Source organism: Dreissena polymorpha, chromosome 3 (genome assembly GCF_020536995.1).
Source record: "Dreissena polymorpha isolate Duluth1 chromosome 3, UMN_Dpol_1.0, whole genome shotgun sequence".
NCBI classification, from domain to species: Eukaryota; Metazoa; Mollusca; class Bivalvia; order Myida; family Dreissenidae; genus Dreissena; species Dreissena polymorpha.
In genome coordinates, this window is record NC_068357.1 from 143,411,755 (window position 1) to 143,425,975 (window position 14,221).

General features: G+C 37.4%; 1 protein-coding gene across 1 annotated transcript in view; it reads left to right on the forward strand.

The window, feature by feature from the left end:
- Positions 1-14,221, forward strand: part of LOC127871782 (putative ATP-dependent RNA helicase DHX57) — a 49,779-nt gene that overhangs the window by 29,748 nt on the left and 5,810 nt on the right. The window contains 11 exon segments of the mRNA XM_052414979.1: positions 1,156-1,215; positions 6,306-6,419; positions 6,725-6,888; positions 7,017-7,093; positions 7,472-7,567; positions 9,109-9,158; positions 9,380-9,470; positions 10,003-10,098; positions 10,676-10,759; positions 10,993-11,130; positions 12,111-12,225. Coding sequence (XP_052270939.1) covers positions 1,156-1,215; positions 6,306-6,419; positions 6,725-6,888; positions 7,017-7,093; positions 7,472-7,567; positions 9,109-9,158; positions 9,380-9,470; positions 10,003-10,098; positions 10,676-10,759; positions 10,993-11,130; positions 12,111-12,225 — 1,085 coding nt within the window.

Sequence of the window (14,221 nt, forward strand, 5' to 3'; positions counted from 1 at the left end):
TCTTCATGAAACTTAGTCAGAAGATTCATTCCGATGATAACTTTGATGAGTTCAAAATGATGCTGGTTGGTTGAAAAACATGGCTGCCAGGGGGCGGGGCATTTTTCCGTATATGGCTATAGTAAAACCTTGTTAACACTCTAGAGGCCACATTTATTTTCCGATCTTCATGAAACTTGGTCAGAAGATTTGTCCCAATAATATCTTGTTATCTCAGGTGAGCGACTTTTGGCCTTTCAGGCCCTCTTATGTTTGCTTGAAAAACATGACTTCCAAGGGGCGGGGCATTTTTCCTTATATGTCTATAGTAAAATCTTGTTAACACTCTAGAGGCCACATTTACTGTCCAATCTTCATGAAATTAGTCAGAAGATTCATTCCGATAATAACTTGGATGGGTTCAAAATGATGCTGGTTGGTATAAAAACATGGCTGCCAGAGGGCGGGGCATTTTTCCTTATATGGCTATAGTAAAACCTTGTTAACACTCTAGAGGCCACATTTATTTGCCGATCTTTATGAAACTTGGTCAGAGATTTGTCACAATAATATCTTGTTATCTCAGGTGAGTGACTTTGGGCCTTTCAGGCCCTCTTGTTTAAATAATATCCGTACTTTCTTTTTTGTTAAGTCTATGACAATTTTTTTTTAATGTAATGTTCCAAACTGTGAACCAGTCTCTTTAAACCGTTAGACAGGGATATCTCTCAGATATAAGAAAGCTGTAACTAAAAATCTCTGATTTTGTGTGCTTTGTAAATAAATGGAAAATTCAATTGGAAAAACATTGAATGCCTTTTGTAAAAGACATTTCAAAAGTTTATGAACCAATTTTATTGTTTGCAAGAACTGATTTTTGTTAAACTTTAAAACATATGTGTGTAAACATATGTATTTCTTTCTTGCATGCTACATCAATCATACACCATACAATTTAAAGATGGTTGAAACAAAAGTTCTGTTAATTCACATTTTTTTTACCAAAGATCTATCAATAATGATAGTTCTTTGATTTTTGGTGATTTATTTAGGGTTTACTAATGGATTTTCAAAAAAGCAGGGCAAAGAAAAAGAACCAAAAATAAGTGACAACTAAAACGAGTTATGCTGGCAATCTTTTATTAGTTGATCAATTTGTGGTTATTTTGGTTTCAGGTTCAAGATAATTCCTCTTCACTCAACCCTGTCGTCCGAGGAACAACATGCAGTGTTCTCGTGAGTGCATGATTATTAGCTACACAAGCAAAGATTACGGTTGTTTGTTCATAAAATATATAGCATATATCCTTCTTATTGAGGCCGGCATATTTTCTGGCATTAACTCGTGTACATATATTTGAGCCCTTCGATGACAAAACCTTTATTAGTAACATTATGTATGACCACAAAAATATATCCAACTCCTTTTCTTTTGCGTGATGAATGGTGCTTATACTAGTTGCAATAACAACATAAAATGAAGACAAACCAAATTATTTTATGTAAACATGTATTTGGCAAGAGACATAGAGTAATCAAATATATACATCTGGTTTGATTAGAGCGTCTAAAAATGTTAGAAGTTTGGGAATTAAGAAAGTTATATTCTCTCGCATGTGTGTAGACGCAAGTATTTCTGCATTGTTCAAAGTAAATGTCTAGTACAGCGCCCTCTCAGCGTTCAGGCTCAGACCGACGTGAGGTTGCCATAGATTTTGAATTGCGGGACGTGGTATAGAGGCATGAGTCGTCGTTAACACGCATAGAAATAACTTAAGCAATTTGCTCTCGTATCAAATGATATATTAATTCTTTTTTCTTAGCTTAAATTGTTCTTGTCACGTGCATGGCGTCGTTGCAACGTTACCAAGTACGGCATCAGCGCTGTTATTTTAGGAATCCTCATTTGTGTTCGCAACTGTTAAGAGGTACTTGTTAAGAAGAAGTCACGTCAAGAAAAATGGAAAATCTGAAAGATTAAGTAGTATTTGTGGACCTAATTGTCCAGTCGAGAGACGTGTGGACAACGTTTAAGCACACGCTGCATTAGTCTGGATTACCTGCCCCTGTCACTTAAAATATTATAGTACGACGGGAACCAGAATATCACTGAAGTCTCTGCACGGTTATTATCCTGATAGAGCATTCTAGGACCCTTCTTTACTTGAGAAATTCTTTATAGTGTCTTTTAATACAAATACGATTGATGTAAGCAAAATAATGTACAGATTTGTTGTGTTGGAGCGCGCCAGGACTGAATGAAGTATGTGAGGACTAAGTGAACAGCCTTCAGTTGTCTGCGTATTTCCCCTTTGGATAAATTAAATTATTATCACTTGCATAATCTCGTTTTTTTCTATTTGTGTTGGTACCTGTATAATTTTATAACATACCTTTTTTAGCTCATCTATTTTTTGAAAAAAAATTATGAGCTATTGTCATCACCTTGGCGTCGGCGTTGGCGTTGGCGTTGGCGTTGGCGTTGGCGTCGGCGTCCGGTTAAGTTTTGCGTTTAGGTCCACTTTTCTCAGAAAGTATCAATGCTATTGCATTCAAACTTGGTACACTTACTTACTATCATGAGGGGACTAGGCAGGCAAAGTTAGATAACTCTGGCGTGCATTTTGACAGAATTATGTGCCCTTTTTGTACTTAAAAAATTGCAAATTTTGGTTAAGTTTTGCGTTTAGTTCCACTTTTCTCAGTAAGTATCAATGCTATTGCATTCAAACTTGGTACACTTACTTACTATCATGAGGGGACTGGGCAGGCAAAGTTAGATAACTCTGGCATGCATTTTGACAGAATTATGTGCCCTTTTTATACTTAGAAAATTGACAATTTTGGTTAAGTTTTGTGTTTAGGTCCATTTTATTCCTTAAGCATCAAAGCTATTGCTTTCATACTTGCAACACTTACTAACTATCATAAGGGGACTGTGCAGGCAAAGTAATGTAACTCTGACTGGCATTTTGACAGAATTATGTGCCCTTTTTATACTTAGAAAATTGAAAATTTGATTAAGTTTTGTGTTTAGGTCCACTTTATTCCTACAGTATCAAAGCTATTGCTTTCATACTTGCAAGATTTATGAACTATCATAAGGGGACGGTGCAGGCAAAGTTATGTAACTCTGACTGGCATTTGGACGGAATTATGGGCCCTTTATACTTAGAAAATTGAAAATTTGGTTAAGATTTATGTTTTGGTCACTTTACCCCTAAAGTATCATAGATATTGCTTTCATACTTGGAACACTCACAAACTATCATAAGGGTACAGTAAAAGGACAAGTTGCATAACTCTGGTTGTCATTGTTACGGAATTATGGCCCTTTTTTGACTTAGTAACTTTTAATATATGGTTAAATTTTGTGTTTCGATCCACTCGAAGTATCAAGGCTATTGCTTTCAAACTTCAAATACTTACATGCTATCATGAGGTTACTGTACCTGGCAACTTGAATTTTACTTTGACCTTTGAATGACCTTGACTCTCAAGGTCAAATTATTAAATTTTGCTAAATTGCCATAACTTCTTTATTTATGATTAGATTTGATTGATACTTTGATGAAACTACTCTTACCTGACATACCACAATAGACTTCACCCAAACCATCCCCCGTGCCCTCCCCCCCCTCCCCCCCCTCCCCCCCCCCCCCTAATTTTTTTTTTTTTTTTTTTTTTTTTTATAAGATCATCTCACAAATGACCACCACACCCTCACACTATACCCCACACCCCACCCCCCCCCCCCACCCCCCCCCCCAAATTTTTTTTTTGATTTTTTTTTTTTTTTTTTTTTTTTTTTTTTTTTTTAAGATCATCTCACAAATTATCACCACACCCTCACACTATACCCCCCCCCCCGATTTTTTTTTTTTTTTTTTTTTTTTTTCGCTTTTTTGGAAGATAATGTAATAAATGTCCACAACCCCACACTATACACCCCTCTTCACTCCACTCCTCCCTCCTTTGTGATTGAAAATGAGAGTCCCTTCACCTTTAAAAAGAAAATAGATGAGCGGTCTGCACCCGCAAGGCGGTGCTCTTGTTTATTTATGCCTTTGCGCGCATAACCAAGGGACGTAATTTTTAGCTCGGCTGTTTTCGGAGAAAACCCGAGGCATTGTCATAGCCAGCTCGTCGTGTCCGCCGTCCATGTCGTGCTAAAACCTTAGCATTTTGTCAAGGTTTTGAACATTGGCTCTAAAATCAAAGTGCTTCCACCTACAACTTTGAAACTTCAAATGTAGCTCCACCTTGATGAGTTCTACACGCCACACACGCCGCACCCATATTTGGGTCACTAGGTCAAAGGTCAAGGTCACTGTGACCTCTAAAAAAAATTTGACAAGCTTTTATTTGTTCAAAAATGCACCCGCAGCCGAGCGTGGCACCCGTTATGCGGTGCTCTTGTTAATTTTTAAGAGTGTAAAAGCTATGCTTTCCGAAACTTATGAAGGGGACAAGTAGGAAGAGTTTTAGTTTATTTTAAAATGAGTTATAGCCCAATATGGACTTGTACTGTTGTTATTCTATTTTTAGAAAATTTACCAATAAGAACGCTGTTGGGTAAAATATGCGTTTATGTGTACATTCTGATTTTATTTTATTTTCAAGATTTATGAACAGCAATTAACATATTTATGTGTTAAGTATATACCAGATTGCTATGTGCACGGTGTATATTTTCGGAATTACGCACACTCCCGGATTAATATTTCTTGTAGCCTGTAAATTGTCATATTGTTCACAACCTAACTATTTATAACGTTAAAACGCTTACTAAATGTAATCGGTCCGGAGAAAGCTGGTTACCTATGAATACCTATGCTCCAGCATTCACTTTTAGTCCGATACTTTTTTGCCAATCCTCCAAAAAGAAAGAGGCATAGAGCATTGCACTTGTCTGTTTGTCTGTACGTACGTCGCAAATAGGGTACACACGCTTCTCACCAAGGCGACCCGGCTCATGTGAGCTTTGTGGTTGTCACAATATTGCATAGGTGGGATTTCGAGTTTCCACCCACACCACAAGACCACACGAAAACTGAATATCATTTAGAAAAAAAGAAAAAGCTGGAAATTGCAGATATGTTTCAAAATTTCGTTCCATCTTCTGAAATGCTAGAACGTTAATAAGTAAAGGAGTGCTGTGACACACTCCGTGTTCTCACGTTATGCTGCCTCAGGCGCGGAATTACCTCGTAAATTCTAAAACACGCGCACTCGCTACAAAGTTCACAGGTAAATGACGTTAATGCTTGCATCGTTAGTCCGATTCTCTTTTGCATCTTTTTTTGAGAAATCGCGTTTTGCGGTTTTCTTAAGTTGTTGATAGCCGTTCATGAAGTCATGCAGTTCATTTAGTTATTGACAAAGCAGCTCTCATTATTAGTCCAATTATCGAACCAATGGTACAACAAGCGGGACTTCACCTGCACCAGCAGGAGAAAAACACATTAACAAATTGCAACAAAGAGACACAGAAAGCATGTACTATGCAAGACACAAAGGTACACAACAAATACATTAACATGAATATAATATGGGTCTCCTCTCTGGAACGGTCACCTATAAGGATAAGTGATTTAACGGGGTTTTTAGGAGCTCCAAACCTCACAATTGGCCCAGAAAAGTTCACACAAACTTAATTAAAAAATAACTTCATGGAATCCCACTTAAACAACAACGAAAGAAAATGCCTTTAAATTAAATAACCATTTTGCTACTCGTTGGTTGGATAACTAACCAGGGCACCAGAATTGTGACACGATGAAATGGAACCAAAACGAGTCTAAACTACATCTCGTCTTGGATAAGAAAACTTTACAGACAAAACATCATGTAGTTTAATATCCAGTTAATCGTGGAGTAATATAGGAAAAAAAGGTTTTAAAAGGTCAACCTTCATTGCTTGGTTGTAGATGTCTATTTTCATCTACCGGGTATATAAATTGGATATTCTTTTTTTTAAAGAATGAAATATTTTTCTACAAAGTACAAACGAGTTAAATGTATTATAATTTCACTTAAAAAGAGATTCGCTGAAAAAGCATGAATATGTGAACACCACATGAACTACACAAATCAGTAAATGTATTATGTAAACCTGATCATTTTATATCCTTATATCAATAATCAGCATCAAAACATTGGCAGAAAAGGGCCGACTTTTACAGTATTCATAATTTATTCTTAAACTATATGTTAGATGGGGAATTATAATTAGCCTTATGATAATACAGGTACCTAGCGTATATCTTTTTTTTAAATTCTTACTCAAATAATAGATTCAAACCATTAGTATTTTTCAATACCAGAAAGCCGCCTCGTGACGTCACGAAGATCGTGATTGCCACTAACATAGCGGAGACATCCATCACTATTGACGATGTCTGCTTCGTCGTAGACGCCGGCAAAATGAAAGAGAAAAGGTGCAGTGGCGTTTAGAATAGTCGACTGGTGTTAGTCACAGTGGTTGCTAGTTTACCACAAAGTGATCAAGTGCAGGGCAGTTGCGATCGTAATTTTGTATTGCGGAAAATGCAAACATAATATAAAGACACCCAAACGCTGCTTTTATGTACATTATTTAAAGTACATTAACACTGTAAGTCTTTTGTAATACCTACTATAGAACGCTTCCAATACTACAGATTATTGAATATGTAATTGTTAACGTAAAAGAAGTAAGTCTTAACGTGCGTACTTCTTAAAACAAAATGAACCATCTTTGAAGGTACGATCCAACGAAGGGTATGGAGAGCCTAGACACCGTTTGGGTGTCCCGCGCAAGTGCACTGCAGCGAAAGGGACGTGCCGGGCGTGTCCAGAAGGGCGTGGCATTCCACCTGTTCACCAGTCACAGGTTCGAGCACCATCTACAAGAACAGCCGATACCAGGTACTGTATTCCTACGGGCCTAGTCTGTACATGCTTGTCCTTCCTTCGTCATTTGATCAGCAATATTGCACAAAACACTCAGTATATATCCAGTATTCTGCATGAAAATGAGTTTTTCCTGCTTTCAGAAATACAACGGGCTCCTCTTGAGCAGATTGTTCTAAGGATCCGAATGTTAGACATCTTCAAAACAACGCCGGTCTTAGTAAGCCGTTACAAAGTCTCATGTTTTATATAAAAAATAAGCTCTTAATTGAACACGAAAATGAGTAGTTAACTGTTAAAAATATTTTGGATCAATTTTTATGCAGGCCCGTAATTTTTCATTTTCTTTGGCATGAAGTTAAGAATTGTATATTTGAAACCTTTTTCCACCATTAATGTGAACATACAACTATGTTTTTATGTAAATTTTTCTCTGAAGACAGAAGTAATCACTTCATGAATGTGCTCTTATTATGTGACCCAGCAGAATCGCTAACTGGTTCTTTATTGAAAACGTTTTAGTTGCATAAGACAAATTGATTAAATCACTCCACCCTCGTTGTAGCTCTGCTTGTATTAAACCATTGCACACTTGCAGCACGTGCTAGGGCAGCTCCCGGAACCGCCAGATGATGAGGCGATCAGCGCCGCCGTCAAGCGTCTGGAGACGCTGGGGGCGCTCAATGAACAAGGGGTATGTTCTGGTTGCATGCATTTTATAACGACTGCATCAAACATAATCTGTTATGTACATTTTACACTTTTTATCTCACCAAAGCACAACGTGCTTATTGTGAGCTATTGGAAAACCGTAATGGCAGTCGTACGTCCATGCGTGCGAGCGTTCGTTTGTGTGTATAAGTTCGTAAATATTTTCTTTAAACGACATCTCAATTAAACCTCTTGATAGATTTTCATGAAACTTCACATGAATGTTTCTGGGGGACCCTCTTTCGATTTTTTTCAAATAGTTCCGCTCTGTTTATTAATTTGGTAACGTGGCCCCAAAAAGGGTTTAAACAAATGAAAACTTCAAAACTCACCTCTGAAACCGCAAGGTCCAGATGATTAATATTTAATATGTATTATCGTACTGTTGTCTATTATTATATTTTGTTCACAGTATGCCCTGAGGTCAAAACTGACTTCGACCTTGGGGTCACCTGTGAAAATATACTTATAAAGGGAATACCTTTTAAATACCTTAAATATTGCCCGGAACCGCAAAGTCAAAGGCGTTTAAAATGGTAATTTGGTTATCTAGAGGTACTCTACAAAGTGAGTTCAAATGATGCACACAGGGTCAAACATTGCCCCCCCCCCCCTCCTGCCTCGCCAGTATTACTTTGACTTATTTAGTGAAAAAAAAACTAGAGGTCCTGTACAAAGTTCATTTACATGATATATCTGCTTTGAAAACAGACCACTCTTTAGTGGTCACATTTATCATATAAACATTGCAAAATAACTTAAAATCTTATCTGAAACATCGAGGCCCAGAGTGTATATATTTTGGACAATTGTTCTCTATACAGTCCAATATGTTAAATGAGTTATATGTATATCACATATATATAAATAAATAATCTTATCTTATTTTACACGGCCTACAAATGTAAATAAAATAATCTTATCTTATTTTACACGGCCTACAAATGTAAATGTTGGCAAGCAACGTAAGGAGGCTATTTATTTTGCATTTTTGCAATTGTGTTAACAGTATCCTTGTACCAGGGGTCTCGAGTATTATACCTCTGGGCTACAGTTCCTCAAGTGAGCATTCAAGAATCCACAGGGTCATCTTGTGAATATTCTATGAATACCTACTTTACATATAGATTTTGGGGGATCTACGTAAATGGCATGAAACAACAACTATTTTAATTGATCAGGTTAATGCGGTAAAACCAGTTTCAATCGTTTCAGGATGTGTTTTCTGTCGTAATTGTCATGTTTATCTTTGTAACGATCAACCGGTCTATAAACGTTTTAGAATAAATTTTCCTTGCAGCGAGAGTTTCAAAATAATCTTACATTCTTTGTAAATTAATTAAAAAATTGCATTCAACGAATTGCAACACATGTCGGTGAATTGTTAGATTTAAACCACTTCATCTCTTGAATCTCTGTAATTTGTAATATGTTTTTCTAAATTTTGATCGGAAAGAAATGTTCAGATTAAGTTTTCTAGCCTAACAGTCACACACTTGTAACATATTTACGCATATGCTGCAGGAGCTCACCCCGCTTGGGTACCATCTGGGAACACTTCCGGTCGATGTCAGGTATGCATTATAAGCTTTTTCTTAGGCATAGCTCATAAGCTCTGTTGAAATAAATCATCCATGAACAACACCATTTCCATCATAATAACACAATTGGAATAAAGACAATCATACGTTAATTCTTTTAAGATATATTTGATTCAATAATTGTAAGCCTTGTTAATACGCATTTATAATTAAAAAAACGTATTTGCTATTTGAAAATCAAATTTCTTGTACAGGATCGGGAAGTTGATGTTGCTAGGTGCAATCTTCCGTTGCCTAGACCCCGCCCTCACCATCGCGGCCTGTCTCAGCTTCAAGTCACCATTCGTGCGTACACTCATCTACACGACTATCCATAATACAGGAGATAACACTTTAATTTGTCAGACTGTTAATTTCAATTTGAAATTTTAATCATTGGAGCTGTATGCCATTTGAGAAAAACGTATAGCGCTTTGTTCGATTTTTCTTTACCAGTCGTCAAATTGTTCATGCATTGGGCTCGGGGGTACGTGAACAAACTGATTTGCTTCTAAATTCGCTTTACATAAACTGCAACTTTTGATTGTCCGAGTAATGCATTTATACATAAACACCGTTGGAGCATCAGATGAAAACTGATTAAGATCTGAAAAGCGTTGAGTACCAAACAAGCATTCCAGTTCATTATATACAAATGCTAAATGTATCAATGTTTATATTTGATATACTTTGTAGTATTATTACATATGAAAAAAACACATCGGTTGCTATACGTTGGTTCGCTTTAAGCATTATTGATATTTAAGATTGACCCTTGTAGTTAAAAAAAATGGGTATCTATAAGAATTACTGCTGGAGAATTTTGTTATCTTTAAAGCTCACTCCGTTCGGTAAAAAGCACGAAGCGACAGAAAAGAAGCTCGAATTTGCGGCCGGTAATTCCGATCATCTGACCATGCTGAATGCGTACAACGTAAGACATAGTCGTTAGTATTGAATTGAAGGTGTGTTTTTTGTATATTCGATTACTAGAATGGTGTTTTTGGTGTATATCGATGCTTTAGCGCCAAACGAGTGTTTCTTCTATATTAGGATAGTTTTATGTACATCAATCCATACATAAAATCAAAAACGGAATCTTTATTAACGCCACTTGCTGACTTGTGGCAAATGCATGTAAATGCCTCCTACCCGGTTTATGTGAAACAGGTGTATAGATTCATTCAGTCTACCCCTTCTCACCTATAGAGGTAGAATATGTTATGCCAGAATCACCAAGGGCGTCCGTCTATCAATAGACGCAGACTTACCCGACGAAGTACTCCCCACACTTTTAACTTTCATAATTCAAACTTAAATGTCTTGTGTATTATCACATGAAATTGTGCACGTGTCGTTGTAAAAAAAACCAGCTGTTTTTGAGCCTTTTTCAACCTATTATTCGTATAACATGTTATTGTATTGCTACACCATATGCCATGCGGCGTCGGGATAGGAGGTGGGGGGGGGGTTGTCTCCACTGTGTCATGCTCGCATTATTTCTGTTCCAGGGCTGGTTGGATGCGAGAAGGCGTGGTAACGCCGAGGCGTACCACTTCTGTCAGGACAACTTCCTGTCCAAGAAGTCACTAGAAGTAATATATAATAATCGCGCTCTGAATAAAACGGGGTTAAATACATGTGCGCAAAGTGTCGTCCCAGATTAGCCTATGCAGTCCGTACTGGCTAATAAGGGATGGCACTTTCTTCCGTAACTGGCTTTTCGTGAAGACGCATCTTCCTTTGAACGAAAAATACAATACAGGCGGAAATTGCCGCCCCTGATTAGCCTGTGCGGACTAATGCAACCTAGTATACCCTGTTGCAGATGTTGTCGAGCATGAAGCAGCAGTTCGTGGAGCTACTCTCCGATATAGGATTTGTTAAGGAGGGCATCGTTGCTAAGGACGCGGAGAGGGCAGCCAGGGAAGGGGGCGATGGCGTTATCGTGGTTACAGGGGTCGAGGTTGTTATATGGCCAATTATATATTTTTAAACAGTTTTCGGCAGTATGATAAAGCCTCTATTCTGAAGTGTCTTAACAAGGATTTAGAAGACGCATTACATTTATGTTTCTTTAGCTAGCATTGCATATTTTTAACCAGGTTTTCCGAAGGAAAAAACTGGTAATTAGATTGGCGAATGCGGGCGGGCTGGCGGGCTGGCTGGCGGGCGGGCGGAACAAGCTTGTCCGGGCCATAACTATGTCGTTCATTGTCAGATTTTAAAATCATTAGGCACATTTGTTCACCATCATTGGACGGTGTGTCGCGCGAAATAATTACGTCGATATCTCCAAGGTCAAGGTCACACTTTGAGTTCAAAGGTCAAAAATGGCCATAAATGAGCTTGTCCTGGCCATAACTAAGTCATTCATTGTGAGATTTTAAAATCATTTGGCACATTTGTTCACCATCATGGGACGGTGTGTCGCACGAATGAATCACGTCAATATCTCCAATGTCAAGGTCGCCACGACTAAAAATAGATTTAAAAAAAAACAAACTTACAAAGGGGGTTAATTTTGTTTGTTCATTTAAAAAGTTCAGTTTGAGTTTTCTCCCTTCATCAGATTTTTTTTCACAATGAAAACCTGGTTTTGTGACAATTTTGTCCCTTGTTGTAGTATAAGAATCGGATATAATTTATGGAAAAGTCCATTTTTTTGTTTATACATTTTATATTAGCGGAAAATATCAAAATTATTTATCATTAACAGAAACATTTCACAGCCGACTTTAAATCAATTTGGATTATAATCCTAATTGTGTTTTTATAATAGCGGCTTAATTTTATTTTAATGTACGTCAATATTAATAGATTGAAGTTTCTTTATAAATCCAAAAAGAAATAATTAATACATACATTCGAATGGGCGCACATTGTGCAAACATTATTAAGTTTGGAATGTATGCTTATTTTGATTTCTCCGATACTCTCCGATAGGCAAACCTGAACAGTAAGAACCGGAAGCTGGTATCGGCCCTTCTTGTGGGGGCGCTGTACCCCAACATCGTGCAGGTCCTCACCCCAGAACAACAGTACACGCGCACCGGCGGCGGTATGTGAAATATGTTAAATATTTAAATCAATTTATAGGCTTTGATGTCTGTCTTTGTGTAATGGGAAAAATCAAAAGAATCGTATATTTGCTTTAGTTTGTATTGCTATTTATCGAAAGGTACGTAGGGAATAATCATAAAACTTAATGGCAAACAGCAATGGGACGGACATGTTCACAAGCTTTCTTCATCCGAGGCCAGAAGTTCGGTGAATTTAACTAAACAAATGAAATGTATTTTATTATGAACAATCACAAGTGTACAGATGAAGTGCAATTTGAGGGTTATATGGGTTTTTAGCTCCACTGGCCAGAGGCCAGCGAGGCTTATGTCATGGTCCTGTGATCGTCGTGCGTGCGTGCGTCCGTGCGTGCGTCCGTGCGTGCGTCCGTGCGTGCGTTTTCTGAAGTCCAATTCTGATAAAACTTCTCACAAATGTTCCTGGGGTGAACCTCTTTCAAATGTGTTCAAATTATGCACCTGGGGTCCAATTTGACCCCGCCCGGGGGTCAATAAATTGAACATATGCTTATATAAAGCCTATTTTGTGCAAACTTTAAAAATTTCTTGTCCATAACCATTGGGCCTAGTGCTACCACATTTGGTATGTAGTGACATTTAATAGTTCTCTACTTAGTTTGTTAAAATTATGCCCCTGGGGTCAAATTTGACCCTGCCCCGGGGGTCACAAAAATGATTATATGCTTATATAAAGCCTATTTTGTGCAAACTTTAAAAATCTTCCTGTCCTTAACCGTAGGGCCTAGGACAACCAAATTCTGTATGTAGTGACATCTAATAGTTCTCTACTTAGTTTGTTCAAATTATGCCCCTGGGATCAAATTTGACGCTGCCCAGGGGGTCACAAAAATGAACATTTTGCTTATATAAAGCCTATTTTGTGCAAACTTGAAAAATCTCTTGTCCATAACCGTATGGCATAGGGCTACCATATTTGGTATGTTGTGTCATCTAATAGTCCTCTACCAAGTTTGTTCAAATTTAGCCCCTTGGATCAAATTTGACCGTTCCCCAGGGGTCACAAAATTGAACATATGCTTATATTGGGCCTATTTTGTGCAAACTTTAAAAATCTACTTGTCCATAACCATTGGGCCTAGGGTTACCAAATTTTGGTATGTATTAAAATTATAAAGTTCTCTACCAAGTTTTTTCAAATTATGCCCCTGGATCAAATTTGACCCTGCCCCAGGGTCACAAAAATGAACATATGCTTAAATAAGGCCTATTTTGTGCAAACTTTAAAAATCTTCTTGTTCATAATGATAGAGCCTAGGGCTACTAAATTTGGTATGTAGTGACATCTAATAGTTCTCTACCAAATTTGTTCAAATTATTCCCCTGGGCTCAAATTTGACTCTGTCCCGGGGGTCACAAAACTAAACATATGCTTTTATAAAGCCTCTTTTGTGCAAACTTTAAAAATCTTCCTGTCCATAACCATTGGGCCTAGGGCTACCAAATTTGGTATGTAGTGACATCTTATAATTCTCTACCAAGTTTGTTCAAATTATGCCCCTTGGGCAAAATTTATCCCTTGAAGGCTCCCATTAAAAAGTTGTTCAAGAAAATTTGATTCGTCAAAAAACATGGCCACAGGAAGTCGTTTAACTTTGCATGTTTATGCGTTTTTGCTATTTATTCATTATGGGATGAATAAACTATTTTCTTCTCAAACTAAAAGTTTATCAAATACACTTGGAATAACTTTTTAATTACAAGAGATAAATGCATACATGTCGAGCGTGAAAGGTAGACCAAAATGTTACACCATGATAGGGCGATTACCACAACTATTCCGCTCACCGTCAAAATTTTATACTTCTTCTAAGCACGTATCCTTCTGACGAAAAGAAACATGGCGGACGAAGCAATATCAGGTAAGTGGGTGACAAAATGTTTTATTTTAAGACACTGTAAAATGATTGCCACTTGCGAAGCATTCCATCGAATTTCTGAACCAATATTCGTCTA